General features: G+C 50.2%; 1 protein-coding gene across 21 annotated transcripts in view; it reads right to left on the bottom strand.

Annotated features, from left to right (window-relative positions):
- The window catches only part of LOC146405800 (uncharacterized), a 474542-nt gene that overhangs the window by 401473 nt on the left and 47035 nt on the right, over nucleotides 1-26034 (bottom strand). For 19 of the 21 annotated variants that reach the window (XR_014838944.1, XR_014838942.1, XR_014838943.1 and 16 more), the window contains 2 exons: nucleotides 24829-24943; nucleotides 15568-15657 (listed from right to left, as the gene is read on the bottom strand). Coding sequence is in view for 11 of the 21 variants with exons in the window: in XM_085014910.1 (XP_084871036.1) it covers nucleotides 15568-15594 (27 nt within the window). In the remaining 10 variants the exon portion in view is untranslated. Of the gene's footprint in view, nucleotides 1-15567; nucleotides 17063-24804; nucleotides 24944-26034 lie in introns of those variants that run through there. The other 2 variants (XR_014838951.1, XR_014838947.1) reach the window with 2 other exon arrangements.

Genomic DNA, 26034 nt, shown 5'->3' with positions numbered 1-26034 from the left:
AGTATCGGTGCAGTTTGTGGAAAGCACCTTGGCAAAAGCGGCGACCAGAAGCGCAAAGAAGATCATTTGGAGGTTCCCCGGACTACCGCTGCATTGCAGGTCCCCCCCACCAACCTCAGCATCGACCAGCGCTCACCTGCCTGCCCACTCTGCCGCCACCTCCCTCCCTGGCACCGGCCCTAGGGGCCCTTACGTGAAAGGACCACACTAAGCCAAGCCAGCATCCAGAGGCGGCCGGGCATCCTGCCCCACTTCCCCAGCAGCAGGCAGGGGGGGCAGTCTCACTGCCCTGGACCCAGGGGCTCCTGCCTCCCTCCACGGGCAGGGCGCCAGGCGAGCCGCTGCTGGAGAGCTGCCCCTGGTCCACTCGGCGTCATTACATGAAAATAAAACCTCAGCCTGTTCTGGGCTTGCCCAGCCCATTACGGGGAGGAAGTTATAAAAGCTGCCAAACATGGGTTACCTCAAGGGTGCTCCTCCTCAAACACGCCGGAGAGGCGCTGCCTTTCCCCTTCTCCCCGCCTTCCACCTTTTGGGTAAAGGCTTTCTTCTGTGTCCTGTGTATTGACACCCCAGGCTCTTGGCTGTTCCAGCTGCACAAGCGCCACGCTCCTCCTGCCTTGCAAACGGCCCCCGTTCCGACCCACCGCCCGGAACGCCTCCTTCCAGACCGCACAGCCCACTGGCTTCTCAAAGTCTGGCTCGGAAACCAAATAAAAAGCTTTTCCTTTACACTCCCGTTTATGTGCAGCAGCTCCAAAGCTTTATTCTCACGCCTTACACTGCTGCCACCTGCATAAATTCGCTCTAAGTGCCACTTCTCCATTTGTGGATTATGAAGGGCTGAGGGACAGCCCCACGGGATGCCATAGGCTGGCAGGGAAGCCAAGTGGCCCTGTCGGGACCCAGAAGGGCAAGCAACCCCGAGACCCTGGGACGTGCACACACCAGCCCTGGGAAGGGCAGAAACCACAGCTTCTTCCAGCTCTGCCATCAAAGCACCACCGCCCCGAAGGTCCTGCCTTCCAACCTCAGCTCAGCAGGCTCCTAGGTGTGTATCCTTGAGACTTGGAGAAGCCTCGGAGGCTATTTCCTTATCTAGAGAATGGGGACAACACCCAGGGGTGGGGCTCCTGTGATGAGAGAACGGGATGATGAAATGCTTGACATTCTTACCATGGTGTCTGGGGTGTGAGAGCCCCACCGCCCCCAGACACAGCGCCCATCAGCCGTCAAATTCACCTGTACGTCTGTGACGCACGGACTGCATGCCAGGTGCCGGGGAGGAGCCAAATCGACAGGGTCCCTGAGCTCAAGGGCTCCTGGGGCGGGGGGTTCCTAGCCCCGTGGGTGACCACTACAATGGCTGTGCACACACCCAGCACAGATGGGGGAAGGACACCTAAACCTGCCGGGAGATCTGCCAATAATGCCTGTTTAAAACATCTGGTAGCTTCCACTTTGGCCTCATTTCCCATCCGCCCCTCCCCCAACACCTGCAGGCCTTCCCACCCAACCGGGTCCAGCCCCACCTCGAGACCTCCGCCTGGAACACACGCCCCTAACATTTTCTTCCTTGTCCCCCCTCACTAGACTAGGGGCTTTGCTCATCTGTCATCTTCCTGGTCACCCCAAAAGACCTCTGTCCCCTTAGGCTGCTTTATTGTTCTGCACGCCCCAACAGTTCATTCAAATTGATTTGCTTATGTGGTTACTGGATCCATCCTCCCCACTAGAATGTGACCTTCGTGAAGGTTGAGGACTCTGTTTTGTTCATCACTGTGACCTCTGACCCCCAAACCCTGCCCGAATCAACCAATGAATGAGGCGCAGTTAGAAGCCGGGGACTCCCCGCGTGGGAGCGACGAGGCTCCGAGTGTTATGGGTGTCAGCATTTCATCCTCACACCCTGCGGGCCACTCCGGTTGGAGTTCACCAGGAAGAGGGGGACTGGACCACTCTGGAGCTGCTGTTCCCAGCCTGGGTCCCGCATCATCCTCCCGAGCTTCAGTGGCTGCATTTCCAATAAACGGCTCCCGGGGACACACCCCAAGACAATCAAGTGAAGCCCAAGATCTCCCCCATGTCTGGGAGGCTGGCCCCCCACGTCTACGCTCCTAAGGATCCCAACCTGCTCAGCAAGCCCTCCATAACCCCGGCAGCCAGTGTTTGTTGGATGCTCACAGACAGGCAGTCTCTCGTGCCCTATTTTAGGGGGAGAACCAGGAGTTCCCACTGTGGTGCAGCAGAAGTGACTAAGAACCATGCAGTGGCGGGTTGGTCCCCTGGCCTCCATCAGTGGGTTAAGGATCTAGCGTGACTGCAGCTGTGGCGGAGGCCAACAGCTGTGGCTCCAATTCAACCCCTAGCTTGGGAACCTCCATGTGCCATGGATATAGCCCTAAAAAAAAAAAAAAAAAGAAAGAAAGAAAAATAGAGGGGGAATCAGGAGTCAGTGAGGCTAACTCACTTTTCACACTCACACAGCTAAGAAGTGGCAGAGCCAGGAATTCAAACTCCCATCTGACTTCAAAGACCATACCATGACCAACTAGCACCTCAGTGTCTCCACACTGCCTACCCAGGTTCTTCCCAGGTTGAGTCAGCCTCCTTGGTCACTGTGGATGCACAGCGGGGCAGAGAGCGTGGGCTCCAGGCCAGACAGACCTGGGCTACAATCCCTGGCTCGCCACTTCTTGTGTGTTTGGGCAAGCAGTCACCTCTGAGACCTGCCGTTTCATCTGCAGGGTAGAGTGAGGCACGCCCACCACAGAGATGTGAGAGCAAAGGCGATACAGGGTCCTCAGTCCTTAGCCAAGCCTCCACAAGCAGGGAGAAGCCACTCTGCACAAGCTTCCGCTGGCTGCAGCTGGCCTGCCTGGGCTGCACTCCTCTGGGCCAGCTCGGAGGCTCCCTCCACCTCGCAGGACAGATGCCCCCAGAAGGCAGAACACAGGGGCTCTGCCAGCACCTAGTAGCCCATCTCTACCTGCATGTCAGCATCACCCATAGACAAGCTACGTGATTTATTAAAACCTCAGTTTACTCTTCTGTAGAATGGGCTACCATTTGCCTGCCTTTAAACATCATTCAATGAGATAAAGCAGGTCAAGTGCTTATAGCAATGCCTGACCCATGAAAAACACTCAACAAACAGGAGCTCCCGATGGCATCCTCTTTTGTAAGCCAGCAGACAGGCACTAGAAAGACAACCCCTTTGCTTGACATCTCACAGCTGGTTCAGAGACTGGACGGCCGCCCCTCCACCCCCAAGCCAGCCCGCCTGAGCCCAGGCCACATTCAGGCTGACATTGCAACACACCCACGCAATGGGACACTGTAGAGAGTAATGCTACGTTTCAGTAGCCAACTAGAGCATGGCCTTATGGGTATCCAATTCCAGTCCCGTTCACGGTTATTGAGCTATTTTTCACCTCTTGGCAAAGTGCATTTTACCTTTTACCTTGCTATTTCCCTACGAATTTGACCAGATCCTGCCTTCCTGCAGTTTCTCAGGCCTCCCCCAACGCCCCGTTCTTCAAGCTGGCCATTTTCTCGCACCCTCCTGGCCTGGATTCCCTGAGCACGGCCGCCTCACTGCCCAGCTCCTTATCTCAAGTCCAGGTTGGCGGTGTTGACCTCTGCTGCCAAGATCTGAGAAGCCTCACAAGCCGAGGCCGCACTACCACGTGATCCGAACTTCAGAGGACTCCTCATCCCGACAGGTCATGAACTCCTTCATTTCAATGCCTGAGAGATCACACCATCCAGCCAGGGTCCTCCACGGCCAAGTCCAACCACCCAGCCAGCGTCCTCCACGGCCAAGTCCAACGGAAGGTGCAGCTGGTCCTTCAGGAGCAAAAGGTGAGCCAACGAGAAATGAACTCACCCTGTTCAAAAGCAGCATCTCTCTCCCGTCCTTGAACGGCAGGACAGACGGACCAAGACCAAACTTCAGGGAGGCTCCTTTGAGCCCCAAGGCCTCTTCTCAAGGATGCCTGGACCTTGGCCTTCCTTGCCAGGCCTGCACAACCCAGGCTTGGCAAGACCCCTGCTAAGTCCATTTGGAGAGAATCCCCGGCCTTTGATGCATCAGTCCTGGGCCAGCCTGTAGCAGAAATCCTGCTAGATGGGTTTAGCCAGAACCCCCAGGCTTGATGGTTTCTCTTGGTCATTTCCCATCCACCAAGGCCCTCCCCCTGCTCCTTGGGAGTAAATCCCCACCTGTCTTTACATGCAAAGGGGAGACCCATCTCTTTTCACTCCTGCGGCACCCCTATTGCCATAGTCCTGATTGAAACCTTCCTTAGCCCTTTAACAGTTATCAGAATAATTTTCTCTTTCACAACCCTCGGGCTTGCTTCCAGTCGGCAGGCCTCCCCTCCCTGCAACAGCTCCATTCATGTTCCAGTCAAATCCCATCCCCGATCTCCCGTGAGCCAGCTCTCTCTCCTGCTCCCCACAAGCAAACCTGTCACCACGGCTGCCCTGGGGATCCCTGCCTCTCACAGGCCAGCTGCCAGCACCGCCCCCCTCCACCGTGTCCCCACAGCCTATTCACACAGAGAACACGGGCTATGAAAACATGGCAACGCATTTCCCATCTGGAAACACCTGACAGCTAAGTATTATGTAGGACGCGACGGTGTCGTCTGGGGGAGACGGCTGGGCACAGGGCGCCTGCGTCAGCAAGGGCTAAATTTAGCAACCGAAGCCTCCAACCTCATTCTTTCAGGAGAAAAGAGTGGCAGGAGAAAAATGGATGCACATAGAAGAAAGAGGCAGAGTGCGTGCACTCCCAGCCCTTCAGAAACACACGTGGAGAGGGAGGAGCGCGCTCGCCCCAGGTCAGCGGGAGGGCCCCACCCAAGGAGCCACCCCTGCCCCAGGGACAGGGAGTGACTCTGGACTCAACAAAGGAAGCTGCAGATTGAGAAATTCAAATAGGAAGCGCTGGCAGCCAGGGGAACAGGTGGATTCCGAAACGCTGGAAGTTCTAGAAAAACCTGTAACACAGCTTTCCAACAGATTTTGTCTTCTAGTAGAGTGGCTAGTGTAAACATAGGCATCCAGGCCCCAAATGCCTCCAGGGAGGTTCTGGAAGCTTGGGAGAAGAGACAGCCTGGGCTCTGTCTATGGATACTTCTGCCGGGTCAGGCCAGTGACCTCGCTACGTGATGATAAGGGTAACTGTGGAAAGAAGGTACCAGAGCAGCTGCACTCAAATCGAAGACCATGTCACACGGTCGGAGACTCACTACGGCTGGATTTGTGTGCCGGACAGCATCAGACTCTACCCCACCTCTGCCAGAATCAAGAGGTCTGCCTTGACCTCCATCAAAGATCCATTATTAAAACATTTCATCACTCTCTTAAAAATCGATCAGTGCTCACAAAGGGCTAATATTCTCACTATAAACAGAGTCCTTACACATCAGTCAGAAAAAAAACAAGCAGCCCAACTGGAAAGTGAATCAAGGGCGTGAAGAGTAATTCACAAAAACACACACAACACAATTCCATGGAAGACAATAGGCAGCCTTACTAGTAACCAGGGAAAGGGCAACATGAAAATAACAAAAATGAGGTAGCTTTTCCTATACATCAATGAACAGCTTCCAAAAAACCCAAGAATACCCAACAAGGGCCGGGATTCAGAGAATTCCAAACTCAGGGGCATCACCAGCAGACAGCAAGGTGCCCTGATTTAACCAGGGGCAACTTGGCCAGATGAAGACCAAAAAAAAAAAAAAATTTTTTATGGCCTCACCCGCAGCATATGAAGTCCCCAGCCAGGGATCAAGTCCAAGCCACAGTTGCATAGCTGCAGCAATGCCAGATCCTCTGACCCACTGCGCCGGGCCAGAGATTGAACCCACAACTTCGCAGCGACCCACTGCACCACAGTGGGGACTCCAAAACAAAATTTTCCTCTTTTTTTTTTTTTGGTCTTTTTAGGGCCACACCCATGACATACGGATATTCTTAGACTAGAGGTCAAATTGGAACTGCAGGTGCCAGCCTATGTCACAGCCAGAGCAACACCAGACCCGAGCCGTATCTACAACCTACATCACAGCTCACGGCAACGCCGGATCCTTAACCCACTGAGCAAGGCCAGGGATCGAACCTTTGTCCTTATGGATACTGGTCAGTTTTGTTACTGCTGAACCACAAGGGGAACTCCCAAAAAAGTCCCCAAAAAGGGGGACATTCGACCTAAGAATTCTACTTCTAAAGCTCCTGACCTACAAAATTATTTAAGAATCTGCACAAAAATATGTCTGTAAAGATGTAACCACAATTTTATAACCCTAAAAAGTTGGAAACGATCTTTTATCCAATAAAAGGGATTTATTTATATGACAATACAACAAAACTGAAAAATCAGGCTGCAAAAAAACACAGAGATTTAGGAAAATGTTATGCATTAAGTGAAAAATTCTAAAGCTATACACACACACACAGCACACAGTAGAATCTAATTTATGCACAGGTCATCTCTAATAGAGAAAGCACACAAATAGTGGAAGGAAACACAAAAGTATTATCAGTGTTATCTCTGGAAATAGCATGATCATGGGTGGTTTTATTTCCCCATGTTTATTTTTCTCTATTTTCAAAATCCTTAAGCAGGTAAGCAATAATTTGGTTCAGAAAAACTATGCCATTTAAAAAAAAAAATTTTTTTTTTTTGGTCTTTTCAGGACCACACCTGTGGCATACGGAAGTTCCCAGGCTAGGGGTCCAATCGGAGCTGTAGCTGCTGGCCTACGCCACAGCCACAGCAACATGGGATCCAAGCCGCATCTGCAACCTACACCACAGCTCACACAGCAAGGCTGGATCCTTAACCCATTGAGCGAGGCCAGGGACCGAACGTACCTGCATCCTCATGGTTCCTAGTTAGACTCGTTTCCACTGAGCCACAACAGGAACGCCCTACAATCATTTCTTTAAAAGAAACTAAGGAAAAAAGTTGTCTTTCTTGCTAATTCGTACAAGACACTGAACTAGCACCACCAGCCAGAAGCCTGCCACAGGCTTCTCACCCAACACGTCCTTGGGAAAACTCCTGACCCCCTAAGGAACTCGCGGTTCCTGGGCCCCCTTTTCATGCTTCCTCTGGCCCCCATCTCACCCAAGCAAATCTGTTGTGTGCAATGCACACGGAAGGTGGATCACAGCCCAAGGCCCCCCACAGACACTCGGGTCTGTCCAGTCTTTGTCTTGTCCAGCCTTCGACCTCTAAGCAAATGAGGCCAGAGGGTACCTATGGTTTTTGTGACCGTTTCAGAGATCGTCAATCCCCTGGCATGTGTCTCACTAGCCCTGAGGAGGGCAGGCAGGCAGGCCTCCAGGTTTATGAGTAGGAAAGCGAGGCTCGGGAATCGAGGACAGGAGCCCAGTGCCGGCCTACTGCCCAGCTCCCTCCAATCCGATGACGCCGGCCCCTCCTCAGCCAGTCAGGGACCCCTGGCTGCGAGGGGATGGGGCCTTGACATCCCCAGCCCCATGTGGCCAGGGGCAGGCCTGTCTGCTCACTCGCTACCCTCCCTCAACCTCCTGCCCCTGCTCCTGCTTCCCTAATAAAAAGGTTCAAGGATCTTTTATTATCCCATCCACCTCAGAGATCCAGAACCTCTCCTTTTCAAACCATGAGTAAAAACTCACTCACTTATGACTGATAGAAGCCACCAAAGTGGACACAGTATAAGCAGAGAAAAATGGAATTTATTAGTTCATGTTACTGGATTGTCCAGCATGCATGCTACATTCAGGCATGGCTGGATCCAGGTGCTCCAACATCAGGGCTCTCTATCTATCCTTCTTTCTCCATTTAATGAGCAACATATTCACCAAAAGAACCAATAAATTGGAGTTCCCGTCGTGGCGCAGTGGTTAACGAATCCGACTAGGAACCATGAGGTTGCGGGTTCCGTCCCTGCCCTTGCTCAGTGGGTTAACGATCTGGCGTTGCCGTGAGCTGTGGTGTAGGTTGCAGATGCGGCTCGGATCCCGCGTTGCTGTGGCTCTGGCGTAGGCCAGTGGCTACAGCTCCGATTCAACCCCTAGCCTGGGAACCTCCATATGCCGTGGGAGCGGCCCAAGAAATAGCAACAACAACAACAACAACAAAAAAAAAAAAAGAACCAATAAATTGCTTTCAGTGGAAGAAATCTTAAAAAAAAAAAAAAAAAAGAGATTCACCAACAGGCCCACATGTATATCCCACCAGCAACAGTAAAAATACATCATTGTTCTCAAGCGCTCTGGAACAGAAGGGCTAGGACTCAACTGGCTAGATTCACCTGCCCACTCCTAGCAACACAAGGCAAAGGTCAGTCCCTTCCGGTCACACAGGAAAAGATGTTCTCAGACGCAAGTGAGAGGCTGCAAAGGAAACCAACGACAGAGTTCCACCTTAACAATCTCTCCCACGTCAAGGAAAAATTACTTTCTCCGCAGAGGCGCCCATTGGCAGCAGGACGTGTGGATGACACCCAGACAAAAGGAATCTTCAGCCGACGTTCCCCCCCCAAAAAAATGTCTCCATACAACCAAATCTAGGTGAGAATGCAGCTTCTTCACTCAAGTCTATTTATTTATTTATTTTCTCTTTAGGGCCGCACCTGTGGCATATGGAGGGTCCCAGACTAGGGGCTGAATCAGAACTGCAGCTGCCAGCCTACACCACAGCCATAGCCACGTGGGATCGGAGCTTCATCTGTGATGGACACCACAGCTCACAGCAAGGACGGAGGCTTAACCGACTGAGCGAGGCCAGGGATCAAACCCACATCCTTACAGATGCTAATTGGGTTCCTAACCCACTGAGCCACAACGGCAACGCCCTTCCCTCAAGTTTCTTGAGACAGTAAGAGTCACCCTTTTTAGCCAAGAATTCCACCAATGGTAGTGAACGCACGCAGCTGTGGGATCACCACCAAATCAAGACACGCAACACTTCCATACGCCCCCTCCCCCAATTCCTTTGTGCCAACCCCCTCCCCTGGTCCCAGGCCCGGCCAACCACACATCTGCTTTGCGGTCTTGTGACGAAGCATCACGGAATTTTCTCCACAGAACATCAAGTTCTTCAGTGTGGTGTCTTCCGAGTCTGATCTCTTCCACTAGCAGGCAGCTCATGTGCATCCAGGGCGGGGCACACACAGATTGTTAAAATGCACCTCTAGGAGTTTAATCTAACATATTTATAAGGTCGGAGTTCCCGTCGTGGCTCAGTGGTTAATGAATCCAACTAGGAACCATGAGGTTGCGGGTTCGACCCCTGGCCTTGCTCAGTGGGTTAAGGATCCAGCATTGCCATGCAGATCCTGCATTGCTGTGGCTGTGGCGTAGGCCAGCCGCTACAGCTCTGATTAGACCCCTAGCCTGGGAACCTCCATATGATGCGGGAAGTGGCCCTAGAAAAGGCAAAAAGACAAAAAGAACTCCTCTCGATTCTGTTCTCTATCTCTTGCATGCATACCTCCCCCTCCCCCTCCCCCATTTCAGTTACCACTCTCTCTCCCCTGCTGGAATCTGTCAGCAGCCTCCCTGCCCAGACCTGTTCTCAGTCTTGTCACCTCCCTACTCCACCCAGCAGCCTGAGCTGCAAACACGCTCCAGCTCCCTCCCCAGGCAGCCCCCACCAGGATATACCCAAGGCTCTCTCCACGTATTTCCATCCTCAGCTCGTCTGGGCCTTCTCCTGCCTCCCTCTGGGCTTCCGCACGCCCCTTTCCCTCTGCCTGGAATGCTCTCTGCACACCCTGCATCCTCATACCCCTGCCCCAACGTGGCAAACTCCTATTCGTGAGTCATGGAAGCTGTAAGCAGAGTGCTGAGAGCAACTGCACAGTCAGGTTTCCTGGTTTCTGACCAGAGTCGCCCCCCCTCCACTCCCTAGGTGTCTGACTTTAACCTTTCTAAGCTGCGATCCCCTCTTCAGAAAAACTCGAGTGATGATGGAGGGGCCATCACTGGCCAAGCGCCAAACCTTTTCCCTCCCTCTTCACTAAGAGATCCCCCATTCCATTCAGCGGCTCATTTGACACCTGCCTCCATTTGGCCAGCGAGTCATCCTGGCCAAGGAAATGTAAGAGCAAGTCTATACAGGGCTTCTAGAAAATACAGCACTATCTTGGAAACCGGTAAGGGAAGCCCCTGCCCAGGACTCCGTGCTTTAGAGGGGCGCATCCAACAGACCACTCGTACAAGTTCAAGAACCCATGGGCACTCCTGTTGCCAAGAGTCACACAGCATGACCCATACCCTTGAGCATCTGCTTTGCTCAACACAGGTGAGGTCCTCGAGAAACATTTCCCACCTCCTGCCCTACGTCCTCAAAACCAAAGGTGACTCTGCCCCACCGACAAGGCACACGGACTGCACTTTGCCCACCAGCAGAGACCAATGCTGCTGGCAGTGTGGGGAGCACTTGGGTCAGAGAGAAGACAGATGGGCTTGGGAGAACCTTCTGCTCAATGCCAAGCACAACATAGTCTTGCAAAATGAAGTACAGAAACTCAGGAGTGATGAACAGCCGTTTTCTTGCTTCTGGTCCTACTCATGTTTCCACAACTTAGTGCCCTATTAGCACCAGGTGCACGTGGCAGCTGGGCACCATTTTGCCACATAGTATCATTGCATATATGTGTGTCATATATGCAGATACACAGTTCGCACTTATATGAAGTATGTGCAAAGCCCAACACCAATTCTCTATTTTGGAAATGAAATGGACATCGAGCATGGTAATTGCAGATGCTAAATTAAAAAAAAATAAAACTAAGATTTAATTTTCCTAATATTAAATGATTGTGATTTTTAAAGCGTTTAGACTAACAAAACTACAATGAGGTACCACTTCGTACTAGTCAGAATGGCCATCACTAAGAATAAATGCTGGAGAGGGTGTGGAGAAAAGGGAGCCCTCCTACACTGATGGTGGGAATGTAAATTGGTACAACCACTATGGGAAACAGTATGGAAGTACCTCAGGAAACTAAATGCAGAACTACCATATGATCCAACAATCCCGCTCCTGGGCATCTATCCAGACAAAATTGTAATCCAAAAAGATACATGCACCCCTATGTTCACAGCAGCACTATTCACAATAGTCAAGACATGGAAACGACCCAAATGTCCAGCGACAGATGAATAGATTAACATGCGGTACATATACACAATGGAATACTACTCAGCCATAAAAAAGAAACTAATGCCATCTGCAGCAACATAGATGCAACTAGAGACTCTCATACTAAGTGAAGTAAGTCAGAAATCGAACAAGGCATTCCCTCTGTGGCTCAGCAGAAAAAAATCTGACTGGTATCCATGAGGTCACAGGTTTGATACCTGGGCCCACTCAGTGGGTTAAGGATCTGGCGTTGCTGCAAGCTGTGGTGTAGGTCACAGAAGCAGCTCAGATCTGACGTTGCTGTGGGGTAGGCCAGCAGCTACAGCAGCTTCCAACCCTAGGCTGGGAACTTCCATATGCCGCGGGTGTGGCCCTAAAAAGAAAACAAACCAACAAAAAAGAAGAAAACGACAGATACCATATGATATCACTTCTATGTGGAATCTAAACTCTGGCACAAATGAACCTATTTACAAAACAGAAACAGACTCAGAAACACAGAGAACAGACAGACTTGTGGTTGCCAAGCGGTGGCAGGGGATGGACTGGGAGTTTGGGATGAGTAGATGCAAACTATTACATTGAGAATGGATAAGCAATGCAATCCTACTGTCTATACAGGGAACTATATCCAGTCTCTTAGCACAGAACATGATAGGAAGTAATACAAGCAACGAGAATGTGCTGTACAGCAGAAATGGCACAACACTGCAAGCCAACCATACGTGAATGAAAAAAAAGCTAAGAATTCTGATGAAACCGTTCACATTAATTGCGAATTATACCTTGCCTTTTGTTAATATATAAACTTGAGTGTTTTAGATGAAAAACAGCTGCTTAGAAAGAATCTGAGTATTACCTCAAATGAATGTAACTGAGTCATCTGGCTACTTCTGGTGGCAAGTTAAATGCTCAAATGTTTGCAGCTAAAACCAGCACAGCATGATACAAAGACAAATGATAAAATTCATGACCATCGGTTAATTTTTCTTCGAACATTCGCTAGCCAACTCTAAAAATATGCTAAGGCAAAAGAGACTACCAAAGAAAACCAAAAGCTTTACATTTTTGTACCTTCGAGGGCAATTTTTCCCTGCTTTTGGAACAAGAGGTCCCACATTTTCGTCACGCATTGGGCCCCACAAATTAAGTGGCTGACCCGGATGGGAAAGTAGCAAGAAAGAGAACCAGAGTTCTCCTTGTGGCTCAGCAGTAACCAACCTGACTCGTATCCAAGAGGACGCAGGCTCGACCCCGGCCTCATTCAGTGTGTGCACGATCTGGCTTTGCCGTGAGCTGGGGTGTAGACTGCCAACTCAGCTCGGATCCTGTGTTGCTATGGCTGTGGTGGAGGCCGAAAGCTGAAACTCTGACGTGACCCCTATTCTAGCAACCTCCTTATGCCGTAGGTGTGGCCCTAAAAAGACTGGAAAGAAGGAGGGAAGCGGGGAAAGGGAGGGAGGGAGGGAGGAAGGGAGAGAAAAAGGAACGAAAGAAACAAAGGAAGGAAGACGGAGGAAGAGCAAAGAAGGGGGAAGAACTACCTGTGTCCTTGATGCCAGTGGACCAACCTTAGACGCAGCAAGCCCAGATGTCCTCTGTAGTCAAGAGTAAACGCCACTCTGATTAAAGCTGCTCTTAGGCTTTGACTCGAGATAAGTGACCAGCCCATCACTCAGTTCTGGGTACCGGCTATGAGCCAGCACGACGCGAATGATGGAGCTCGTGGAGCAGTGCCTGGCACATAGCAGGCTGCGGGTAACGCACTATCCTCATGGGGCACTTTTCCGGGTCCAAGAGAGTACAGGACACAGGACACCAGGACCAACGGACCTCACCAGGCCCGCTGGGAGCTAACACTCAAAGGTCAGCTCTTCTTATTTACATAGGAACTTCAACTTTGTTTCTCCTGGAATGTGCTCCAATTACCCAAGTCTGCACCAAGGGCCCACAGCACCCTTTAGAGCTCCTGCTGCAGCACTTTTCCCAGCCTGCAGCTCAAGTACCTCGCATGAAATCAACCATAATAGAAAAAATAAAAATAAAAAGGGAACCAGTCACGAGTCCAGCTACCCCACTGGACGGCAGCTCCAAGGAGGTGGAGGCTTCGTCCTCCACTGTGCCTCTCAAAGAGCTAGTGCTCAAATCCTACCTGCTGAATGAACTCACCTGGTCTATCATGTGTATACTGCCTGATGCTGGTGATTCCACTATAGAGTTAAATGCTCTTCTATTTGCATTTGGGCTCTGTGGGAGTGGGACCTGTGTTCCATTCACTGAAGTTTTTTTTTTTTTTTTTACACTTTTTAATATATTTTTTTTTTATTTTCCCACTGTACAGCAAGGGGGTCAGGTTATCCTTACATGTATACATTACATTTTTCCCCCACCCTTTCTTCTGTTGCAACATGAGTATCTAGACATAGTTCTCAATGCTATTCAGCAGGATCTCCTTGTAAATCTATTCTAAGTTGTGTCTGATAAGCCCAAGCTCCCGATCCCTCCCACTCCCTCCCCCTCCCATCAGGCAGCCACAAGTCTCTTCTCCAAGTCCATGATTTTCTTTTCTGACGAGATGTTCATTTGTGCTGGATATTAGATTCCAGTTATAAGTGATATCATATGGTATTTGTCTTTGTCTTTCTGGCTCATTTCACTCAGTGTGAGAGTCTCTAGTTCCATCCATGTTGCTGCAAATGGCATTATGTCATTCTTTTTTATGGCTGAGTAGTATTCCATTGTGTATATATACCACCTCTTCTGAATCCAATCGTCTGTCGATGGACATTTGGGTTGTTTCCATGTCCTGGCTATTGTGACTAGTGCTGCAATGAACATGCGGGTACATGCCATTCACTGAAGTTCTACCCTCTAGGTAATGGTACCCAAGAAACATCTGCGCTTCTAGCCTCCTTTCCAATGGCCAGATAATGTCAGTCGCGGGTGGGGGTGATTAACAGCAGAGGGAAGGAGAGCCTAGCGCTCCCACTGCACTGTATCTAGGTATATAAATGTCTAGTTCTAGAAGACTGAGAATCAGGACGGGAGCTCTCATCCTACCTGAGCACACAGTCCTTCATGCTGTCCTGTCACGAGACTCCTTTGTTCAATAAAGCATCTTATTCAAGTGTAACTTACCAACAGTGTAACATACAAAGTGAATGCACCTCCCAAGTGTCATCCCCCAGGCTTCTCCCAGCCAGTTCCCTGCTCCAAAGGGTACCCCCTCCTCCCAACTGCTAACATCATGCATTAGTTTTGCCTGGTTTTGGTTTGATATCCATGGAAACATGCAAGATGTATCTACCGTTTCTGTCACTCAAAATTATGACTGGGAGATTCATCCATCTGGTCACATGAAGTAAAAATCATTTTTAAGGCTCTTTTCTACTATACAAATATAGTATAATTTATTCATTCATTCCACTGGCAATGGACATTTGAATTGTTCCCAGTTTGGAGCTATTACGGATAAGAATTCCATGAACACTTCTGATAGATCTTCTGGTGCTTATTTGAATTAATTGGGTATAAACCTGGGAATTTACGATCATGCAGTGTTAGCAAAAGACACCAATGGTACAGATAGAAAGGCTGGAATCAGACCCAAATGTTTGTGATACGTGATTGAGGACAAACTTGACAGTACTGTACAATGAGGAAAGGATACACTTTCCCCCAAGGGGTGGTGGGACAACCGGATATCCAGTCGGGGGGAATGTCACGTGATTTCTGAGATGCGTCTTTCTTGCAGAGGGGCCCATGGATCTCACTGTTGACCAGAAACCTGATTTCCTCACCCGTTCCAGCCCCATACACAGCTCTCCACATCACCTGGACCCCTGAGCTGGTCAGTTGTCTCCTCCACCAGACTCGAGAGCATACAATCCCCTCCCACCGAGGAGGACACCAGCCCGACACAGGCTCCAACAAGCCACAAAGGAAGCCCAGTCGAAGGCAAACCCAAAGGCTGCACTGTCCCCTTCTGCCCTCTCCTTTTCACATTCAATCAGCCCACAGTGTCTTTGGGGGACAGATAAAAGAGCAGACAGTTCAGATGGCTCATCCTGGCTAGTCCCCGCCATCTAACCCCAACGGCAGAGTCCCCGTCCAGGTTCAGAAGAAGGAGAACCCTGTCCTTGACACATTCATCAGTATAAAGGACCAGCTGGACCAGCTATGGTTTGGGAGCTAACTTCCTACCAGCCATCCAGCTGCCCACAGCCATGCCAGGGACATAGCTCTAACCGGGACCCCAGTGCTGTCAATCAAAAACATCACCGCCCACTTCACACCACACAGGCACCGGGCTTCTCTAAGGCAACCCATCCTACCGAACAGAAATCATGCCAACACTTGACGTCACCCACTTTGTTTTCTCCACACTGTGCGCCTAGGATTTCAGAAACACGCCTTACCTTCTGCACCCCCAACAGCCTCTTCATCTGTTAGAGATCCTTTTTCTCTCCCATTCAATAATGCAGATGTCACTGGAGCGGGGATGAAACCTAGAGTGAAATTTTGAATTAATTATGTCTTTGGACCTAGAAGGCATTGAATTCTTTCTAGAACCTTGTGGATTTTTCTCCTTGACCTCTGAGATCTTACTTTTCCACTCTATAGGACATTTTTTTTTCTGCATTAGCTTCACTAGGTAAGAAAAAAAAAGGAAAAAAATTATTTCTGGTTGTGGGGGAGAGGAAACAAGCAAATACAACGGGCCCCCTGGCCCTCATCTGGTCCAAATCTTCCCCTCACAGGATGTAATGTGTAAAAAGCAAGAAAAATACTCCCTCTTCCAATGTTCGGCAGGATTTTGCCTGCAAAGAAAAGAATGTCTGCTTACTCTGTGGGTTTTCATCTGCTTTTTAACTCACATGTTGCCAAATCACCCTGGCCCCCCAATCCCATTTCCCCCTCTCCCCGAAAAAATCCAGTGCTCAGCAGGGCTCGCCACCAGCGAGGGGCATCGTGGAGCAGCCCAGGAGCTCCGTCTCCACCACCCAACACCAACACCGGCCCCTTTGGCACAAAGGATTTGTTCTAAACCTGCACGATGACTTCTGCAGATTTCTTTGCTGAAGACAGGCTGGGGGAAGCCAGGGCCCCCAGAGGATGTGGGGCGCCCCCGAGGGTAAAATGCGTGGGCTCAGCAGCCTTCGCTTCCAGGCCTGCGCACTCACCCCCTGCTTCCCCGCACCAGGCGCAGATGGACCCGCGAAGCCCAGCGCTGCGCACCGCACCCGCGAAGAATGGGCCCCAGTCGCTGCAACAGCCCAAACGATGCCTCTCCAGCGCTGGGAAGGGCAGCCTGCCCTGCTAGACCAGCTCGAAATTTATTTCCAACAACCCTCCCTTCTGTAGTTCTTCAAATGAAATCCTTCCTCCCGATAGTGCCTGATTTTCACCTAAGGACAGAGGCTCTCTTTTTTTAATTATGTTATTTTTTGGCTGCGCACGTGGCATGTAGAAGTTCCCAGGCTGGGGACAGAACCCAAGCCGCAGCAATAACGGCAAATCCTTAACAGCTGCGCCACCACAGAAAGTCTCCCACCCCCCCACTTTTTATTTAATTGGAGTATAGTTGACTGACACAGAGGCTGTCTTTTAAGAAAGGATTCAAGCGTTCCCTCCTGGCACAGCAGAAAGGAATCCGACTAGGAAACATGAGGTTGCAGGTTCGACCCCTGGCCTCACTCAGTGGGTTAAGGATCCAGCATTGCTGTGAGCTGTGGTGTAGGTTGAAGAGGCAGCTCAGATCTGGCGTTGCTGTGGCTCTGGCGTAGCCCGGCGGCTACAGCTTCAATTAGATCCCTTGCCTGGGAACCTCCATATGCTGCGGGAGCGGCCCTAGAAAAGACAAAAACAAAAAACAAAATAAAAACAGGATTGAGATATAGGTTGCAGACGCGCCTTGGATCCCACATTGCTGTGGTGGGTTCGACCCCTAGCCTGGGAACCTCCATATGCTGCAAGTGTGGCCCTATAAGACAATAAATAAATTTTTAAAAAATTAAAAATGATTGAAAAGGCCTGACTGAAAAGAGGGCAGAGGACTCACCTGATCCGCGCCTCCCCCTCTGGATCACCTCTCCCCGCCCCAACTTCCTTTGCTTTTCCCAGGATTTCTCAAACACTTCTTACCACCCCCACCAACCACCTCGCATGCTCCTTGGCATATCTCCTCCCCTCATTTGGGGGGTGGGAGGACCGGGAGGGGGCTCAGAGCCAGGGATTGAATCCCAGTCCACCTGTGACGTATGCCACAGCTGTGGCTCTGCAAGAGCTCCTTTATTGCCTGCACCACAGCAGGAACTCCTGGAGCAAACTTGGTTTGTCTTTTTAGCGCCACACCTGTGGCAAATGGAGGTTCCCAGGCTAGGGATCAAATCCAAGCTACAGCTGCCAGCCTACACCACAGCCAGGTCAGGTCTGAGCTGTGTCTCTGACCTCCACCCCAGCTCAGGCAACGCTAGATCGTTAACCCACTGAGCGAGGCCAGGGATCAAAGCTGCAACCCTGTGGTTCCTAGTTGGATTCTTTTCCACTGCACCACAACGGGAACTCCCCACAAACTCCTGTTTCATGCCTGGGCAACACAGCCTCTTGAGGGCCTCCAGAGCAAAGCTCCCTCTCATGCTGGCTCCAAAAGATCCTTCCACCCAGCCCCTCACCACTTGCCACAACCTGCAAGGCCCCACGTGCTCTATCCACCCTGACCCCGCAACCTACGGCCCCTGCTGTTCCTCTAACAGGCTTTCTACAGGCCTCAGGACCTTTGCACTGGCTGTTTCTGCCACCTGGACTATCTTCTCCTGGGGTGTCTGAAATGCTGGCTCCCTCACGTGATAGAAATTTCTGCCTGAAAAAAGCCCTCCTGAGAAGGGCCTTGCTCATAAAATATCCCATTACGCTCTGGCTGCTTTGTCCCACACCTGTTTTATTTTTATTCATACCACCTTGACCAAACTTTTTTTTTTTTTTTTTTGCTACCCCATGGCATATGGAGCTCCTGGGCCAAGGATTGGATCCAAGCCATAGTTGGGACCTACGCCACAGCTACAGCAACCCCAGGTCCTTAACCACTGGGCCCGGCCAGGGATTGAACCTGTGTCCTCATGCTGCAGAGATGCTGCCAATCCCATGTGCCACAGCAGGGACCCCCTATCCTTGACCAAGCGCTCATCAGCCTCCTCTGAGCCCTCTTCTCAAGGGGGCCTCGACCTTGGCCTGCCATCAGCACAGACTCCGGCTAAGTCATCCTCTACCCGCCAGATCTGACCAGGGTCCGCATTACCCAGCTTGGATGCCTAAGCCCTTGGCCCGCCTTTGGCAAGAATCCTGGTTTAGCAGAAACCCCCTACGCTCGGCTCCCTCATCCCGGACCCTCTCACCCTGTTAGTTGTTGTAAATGCCCAGCTGTCTTTGATGGACTCAGAGTTGAACTCACATCTGCTCTCCTTTAGCGTTTGTCTTCCATCAAGGCTTCCCTCCCATTTCAACAGGTGCCTGACACTGGCCAACATCACAGCATCTTTCTGTTCATCTTCTCCCTCCACCAGACTCTCAGCTCCCTAAGGGCAAGGTCTCTATGTTTTGGCTCTCCTCCAGCTTCTAGACGACAATCTGACACACAAGAGACCCTCCACGGGTTTTTGTTGCAGATACAAATCCAGCGACCGCCGCCCCCGCCCCTTTGTGTCTTGGTCTCAGGTTACCTGCCACCGCATCTGGTAAGTCATCTTCCTGACCCTGACCTTGCCCTAGCCGTGGTCAGAGTGATCACAGGGCATCATCCTCTAGTTGAATGTGGACTTTAATTTCTGTCTTCTACAACATACAGAACAAAGCCCACAATCCATCGCGACCATGTGCTCTCGCTCCCTCCCACACTGCACAGCGCCCCCTCCAGTCTGGAGTCTCTCTACCTACAGGCGTGACGCCTCTGCTTAGCTGGCCCCCCTCCCCCTCTTCCCAACACACGCACTGCCTAACCCTTGGCAGGGGCCTAATTAAACAGGGGGAGGGAGTTCCTGCTGTGGCACAGCAGGTTTAAGAACCCAACTTCAGCACCCACTAGGGTTGCTATGGAGGTGCGGTTTGACCCCAGGCCAGTGCAGCGGCCTAAAGGATCCAGCATTGCCACGGCTGCAGCTCAGATTCAGTCCCCGGTCTGGGAACTTCCAAATGCCACGGGTGTAGCCATGTAAGAAAAACTTTAAGGCGTCCCTGTCATGGCTCAGTGGAAATGAATCTGACTAGTATGCGTGAAGACGCAGGTTCGATCCCTGGCCACACTCTGTGGGTCAAGGATCCGGCATTGCCGTGGCTGTGGTGTAAACAAGTAGCTACAGCTCCAATTTGACCCCTAGTCTGGGAACCTCCATATGTCAGGGGTGTGGCCCTAAAAAGACACAAATATAATTTAAAAAATAAAAATGGGGGGGAGCCACGGTGGGGCTGAGAGCCAGCTCTCTGCTCTCCAAAAGTGAGCCCAGCTTTGCCCTCACCTCCTGCTCCCTCCACCCCAGGAGAAAAGACCAGCTGCCCTGCAGGAGGCCCATGGAGTCCACAGGCCAGCTGCTGTCAGCTCACCTCTCCACACCCAGCAAACTCACGAGGCCAGGGCGGGGCTGAGGGACCCGAGCCCCCCTGCTCGAAGCAGCAGCTCTGGAAGGCTTGAGAGGTCATGAGGCCCAAAACCACGGCGGGAGAGCCAGGGCCCTGGTGGGTGGTGAACTCTGGAAAGCTTGGGGAGAGAGTGTGGGGGCGGGAGGCTGGCCATAGAAAGGACCCAAGGAGGTTTCCACATAAAAGGAAAAGGAGCCAGATGACGCTCTTCCTCGGCCCTTTGAGCCTCTCAGAGGAGAGCAAGCCCTCAAGTGTTTGTCAGAAAGCTAATCCGATTTGAAAATGCTTTGAAAGGGCTGGAAGAGGAAATTCCGACTACTGACCCCCCCCTCCACTGGCCGGCAGCCTAAGTGCGGCCACTTCCCCTCTTTCGGCCTCCTTGGGGGATGCTGTTCGTACAGAGATGCAAAGGATGGGGGGGGGGTACCTGGGCAGAAGCGGGAACAACACCCCTCGTCCACCTAGCAGTCCGCTGAGGGCTACTAACCCCTCTTCCTGCCAAGAGAGCAGAAACGGCCCAGCCTGGAAAGCACAGACGCCACGCAGCCTCCACTCACACCCTTTGCGTCTGCAAGATATTGAGTTGCCCTACCCCCACCTCCGAGGAAGCAATTACCAGCCCATCCCCCACCCCCGCCTCTTCTCTGGCCAGTTCATTCCCTGGCGGTCCAGGTGAAATGAATTTCCACATAAGTAGGTCCAACAGCAATTAAAGGAAAAGGGAACCCTTCTCGAATTCTCTGGATTCTGGTTCTCTCCCCCTCGGACAACTTCCCCAGATGCTGTCACCTGCTGTCATCATGCTACGGTAACCAAGCATCCCAGGTGGCCAGGGAGTGTCAGGGATTTAGAACCAAAAGTCCTGCATCCCAGGATGACGGGTTAAACCTACCTCTGCAGCCCCCCACCACCATCCCTCCTCACCTCCCAGCCTCACAGGTTCATGGAGCACTGGTTTTGGAAAGGGGGGCTTCCTGGTATTGCTCCCTAATCCGGATGCCCTTGTGGGGTTGTAGAGGGAAGGAAAGTGGAGAATCTAGATGTTGAATTAGTTTCCTTCTACAGGAGGCTTTAATTTAGAAAGAGGAAAATAGATACGAATCACACGAAACACGCAGCACTTTCTGTGCTGTAGGTAAAATACCTTGTTTGATGAATCCTGGGTGTTTGGTACCATTTCCCAGACTGGGAAACTGAACCCTAAGGGTTGGGGTCCCGAGAAAGGCAGGGACACCAGGGCTCACAGGCTCACTCACTATCTTAACCTGCAATCCCTAAAGATGAAGAGTCCTTATTTTGATCGCAGAGGATGGAAAGAATGGGAAGCCACTTAGGCTGGATTGAAAAGGCATAAATTCACATAAGTGGAGCAATACATGACGAAAGCAGGATTGTGAGAGAAAAGGGACCTCTCCTACCCTGTTGGTGGGAATGTAAATTAGTGCAGCCACTGTGGAAAACAGTATTTGAGGTTTCTCAAAAAACTGAAACTAGAACTACCATAAGACCCAGAAATTCCACCCCTGGGCAGATATCCAGAAAAGACAAAACTAATTCAAAAAGATCATGAAGGAGTTCCCACTGTGGTGTATTCGAAATGAATCCGACCAGTGACCATGAGGTTGCAGGTTCGATCCCTGGCCTCGCTTAGTGGGTTAAGGATCCGGCATTGCCGTGAGCTGTGGTGTAGGTCGCAGACTCGGCTGGGATCTGCCATTGCTGTGGCTGTGGTGTAGGTTGGCAGCTGCAGCTCCGATTAGACCCCTAGCCTGGGAATCTCCTTATACCGTGGGTACGGCCCTTTAAAAAAAAAAAACCCCAAAGATCATGCACCCCAATGTTCATAGCAGCACTAGTCACAAGTGCCAAGATATAGAAGCAACCTAAGTGTCCATCAACAGGTGAATAAAGACGATGTGGTGTATATACACCATGGAATGTTAGCCATAAAAAAGAATGAGATTTTGCCACTTACAGCAACACGGTGGACTCGGAGGGTCTTATGCTAAATGAAATAAGACAGAGAAGGACAAATATTGTATGATATCACATGTGGAATCTAAAATAGACAACAAAGGAGTGAATATAATAGAAGAAAAATCAGAGAACAAAGAGGGGAGAGGGGGAGAGAGAATGGGGAGGGGCAAGATAGGGGTAGGAGATTAAGGGGTACAGACTCTGGGGTATAAAATAAGCTACAGGGACATATTACTCAACAGAGAACATAGCCAATACTGCATAGTAACTATACGTGAAGCATCAGCCTTTAAAAAAAGGTGAATCGCTCTAGCGTACACCTGCAACTTATGGAATAGCGTACATCAACTATACTTTAATTCTTTAAAAAAGGAAAAAATAAATTGTACAGAACCTGAAAGAAAGAAGAAAGAAAGGAAGGGATTTTGAGACTGTGACCACAGATTCTCTTATACATAGGACCAATTGTTGCCATGAGAAGAGAGCCAGGTTCACAGACATTTATGGCACCACAGTCCTGGTGCAGTCTCACCATGTAAGCCCCTAATGTTGGCCCTTCCCCGTCTACCCCTTCCCCCCCACCCCAGTGATGGCCAGATGGATCCATTCAAACTCTGATTCGGTTTCTCCGACCCTGACAGCCCCCACAGCTGCCCTGAATAACAAAATCCAGAAGCCTCAGCCTGAGTCTCATCCTTTGCCTTGAAAAAACAAGCGGAGGCCAACATCACAGGGTCCACTTTGGCAGAAGAGGTCACAAACCTTGCTAAGCATCCAGGCTGTGTGACTTTATGATCTCCCTTGTAAGAATTTTCCCCCAAGAAAATGGTTGCAACTGGCTGTACTGGAAGCAAGAGGGTGACATTTGACACATAACGGTGGTCATACCTGGGTGTATCTCAAAACAGTGAACCCGAAATCACGTCCGTAACTCACAGTGAAGAAATGGTTCACTCAACTACGATGCAACTGATCTATCCACTCGACAACCACTAAAATGTATGTTTATGAGTGGAAAACAGCTTGGACCTTGCCTGGGCTGCCATGTCAAGTGAAACAAGCAAGAAAGACAATTACATAGATGGTGGGATCACGGCCATGTGAGAACAAGAGCGCTGCTTACGGGGAAAGGACTGAGAGGAAATGAACAAGATGAAAAAGAACTGACACTGAGCAAGCATCCTGCTAACTGCTGTACCTTCTTTTTTAACCTTCACGGTGAGCCTACAGGTTAGAAACTATTTTTAGCCTCATTTAACCAATGAGAAAATCGCAGCTCCAAGAGGATAACGAAGCCACCTAATGGTTCCCACAGCTGATGGGGGAAAGAAGGGAGATTGATTTGGGTGGTGGAAAGGCTGGCAACTTTTTTGTCCCTTTATGTCCTACTTTTTTCATTTTCCAAATGGTCTCTATTAACCATTAGGTTTTTGGGTTTTGGGGTTTTTTTTAACGTTTTATTTCGTTTGCAAGGGTTATACAGGCATCTAACACTTGGCAGGTCCTCGTTCTTTCTTCATGTAGCAAACAGCAAACTTAGGACCAAAGAGCATTTAAAACGACAACAATCTTCTTTGATCTTAAATGCCATCCTCCCCAGTTGGGCTTCCTGCTCTCCTTCTAGCCACATTTCTCACTATTTCTTTCTCATAGTCATTCAGTCCCCAAGCTAAATTATCAGGGGACAGGGTCAGATCCACAAGCTGGAAAGAACAGCGCTGGGAGGCAAGGGACATGGAAAAGGTTGGGGCAGGGGAGGGCTTGTGGGGCGGGGGGGTGGCAGCAGACCTGGCACATGGCCACTGATAACACACACATGGAAAGCCATGCCCACCCCACCCGAGTCCAGGGGAAATAAAGCGTGCATGGAAAAGCACCAGCATCAGACAAGAGCAACAGCAGAAGGACCTGCAGCCAGAAGCCGGGCTCCCTCCCGCTTTCAGGGCCTCCTGGCGGCACCACTCCAGAGAATATCCAGGATGAGAGGCCGGCCGAGGGGGAGAAGAAGCACCGTCCACACCTGCACGGCTTTCTGGATCAGGCCTCCCCTGAAACCGTCTTCGTCAGTTTAAGGGAGACGGCAGGCTCTTGAAGAAACAAATTACAGACAAGTTGGCTGCAGCGAAGCAGTAGCAGCACAAAGTGTGAAGAATCCCAACAAAGGTGCTCAGATTTCACTCACTTTTCTCAACCCCTGCACACGGGTGGGCTTTCCAAGTAAGAAAGTCACAATATTGCTGGAGGAAACAGAATCCACAGGAGGAAGCTTCTCAACAGTAGTTCTCCACCCTGGGCCAGGGAGTAGGGGTGGGAGAGCTGCTTAAAATGCAGCTTTTCAGGAGTTCCCTGGTGGCGCAGCAGGTTAAGGGTCAGGCGTTGTCATGGCTGTGGCACAGGTCCGACCCCTGGCCCCAGAATTTCCACACGACCTGGGCACGGCCCAAAAAAAAGTCATTTTAAATAAATGAATGAATTACATGCAGATTTTCAGCCTCGCCCCCAAACATTCTGCTCTCATGGATCCTGCTCAGGCCTAGGAGTCTGCATTTCAATGAGCATTTCCCCCAAGTTGCCGTTAGGCTCTACTCAACCAGAAGCTCTGACTTACAGAGTCTTGGCGCTGCAAAGACTGACAGGTGGGGCATATTTCTTTTAAAAACATTACAAAGAGAATACTGGGAATTTTTTGAATTATTTTTGCAGTCTGTCGGTAAGACAAATGATCTCAAATAAAAAGTTTAACATATACATATATATTACACAAGTTAATATATGCCTGCTATAAAATATTGGTAACAGCCCCACATTAAAGGGAGAAATACACATCCCCGTTCCCAGCGCCACCACCAGCGCCCACCCCGACTCCAAACTAACCCCTGTGACCAGTTTGGTATGTATCCAGCGAACAAGTCAGACTTTCGGTGTGTCTTCATTTATTAGCAATCACTAATGCCTGCAAGAAGGTGATGAAAATAATCCTCAAAATTGATGGTCAAAGTGTAAATTAATACAGCTCTTTGGAAAACCACTTTAGCAATGTGTAGCAAAAATCATAAAAATACTTGGTGCACCTTGGAGTTCCCATCGTGGTTTAGCGGTTAGCGAACCCAACTAGGATCCATGAGGTTGCAGGTTCAATCCCTGGCCTCGCTCAGTGGGTTAAGGATCCAGCATTGCGGTGCGGCCCTAAAAAGACAAAAAGACCAAAAAAAAAAAAACTTGGTACAACTTAAACTTACATAACATTATATGTCAATTATATCTCAATTTTTAAATTTCAAATTTAAAAAAGACCGTAAAAACTTTCATATATGCCAAGCTACCAATTCCTTTTCTAGGAATTCTCTCCAAAGAACACCATTCTCCTGGAAGAGGATGCAACTTTTTTTTTTTTTTTTAATTTTATTGTGGTAAGAACACAACAGGAGATCCACCCTCTTAACAATTTTTTTTTTTTTTTTTTTTGCTTTTTAGGGCCACACCTGCAGCATATGGAGATTCCCAGGCCAGCGGTCTAATCAGAGCTACGGCTGCCGGTCTACACCACAGCCACAGCCATGCAGGATCCAAGTCGCGTCTGCGACCTACACCACAGCTCACCGCAATGCCAGATCCTTAACCCACTGAGCGAGGCCAGGAATCAAACCTGAAACCTCATGGTTCCTAGTCGGATTCGTTTCCGCTGTGCCACAAAGGGAACTCCATTTTAACAAACTTTTAGTGTAGAGTATGTTAGAGCAGACACTAGATACCTTAGTTCAGCAGATCTCTAAGGTTTATTCATCTTTGACTGAAACTTAATGCTCATTGACTGGTAACTCCTCTCCCCACCCCCCCGCCCCAGCCCCCTCCATCCCTCTTCCACTGATTCTATGAACTTCACTAGTTTAGAAACCCCATGACAAGCGGAATTATGTAGTATTTCCTCTTTCTGAGGATGGCTTATTTCATTTAGTGTGATGTCCTCAAGTTTCATCCATGCTGTCACATATGGCAGAATTTCATCCCTTTTAGAAGCTGAATAGGAGTTCCCGTCGTGGCGCAGTGGTTAACGAATCCGACTAGGAACCATGAGGTTGCGGGTTCGGTCCCTGCCCTTGCTCAGTGGGTTAAGGATCCAGCATTGCCATGAGCTGTGCTGTAGGTTGCAGACGCGGCTCGGATCCCGCGTTGCTGTGGCTCTGGCATAGGCCAGTGGCTACAGCTCCGATTCGACCCCTAGCCTAGGAACCTCCACATGCCGCAGGAGTGGCTCAAAGAAATAGCAAAAAGACAAA

This window comes from Sus scrofa, chromosome 2 (assembly GCF_054392235.1).
Source record: "Sus scrofa isolate SSC_HxYL_T2T_F1_AM1 chromosome 2, Sscrofa_HxYL_maternal_Yorkshire_Landrace_v2.0, whole genome shotgun sequence".
NCBI lineage: Eukaryota > Metazoa > Chordata > Mammalia > Artiodactyla > Suidae > Sus > Sus scrofa.
Note: the sequence above shows the minus strand (reverse complement) of the source record. Positions and strands in the feature narration are given on the sequence as shown.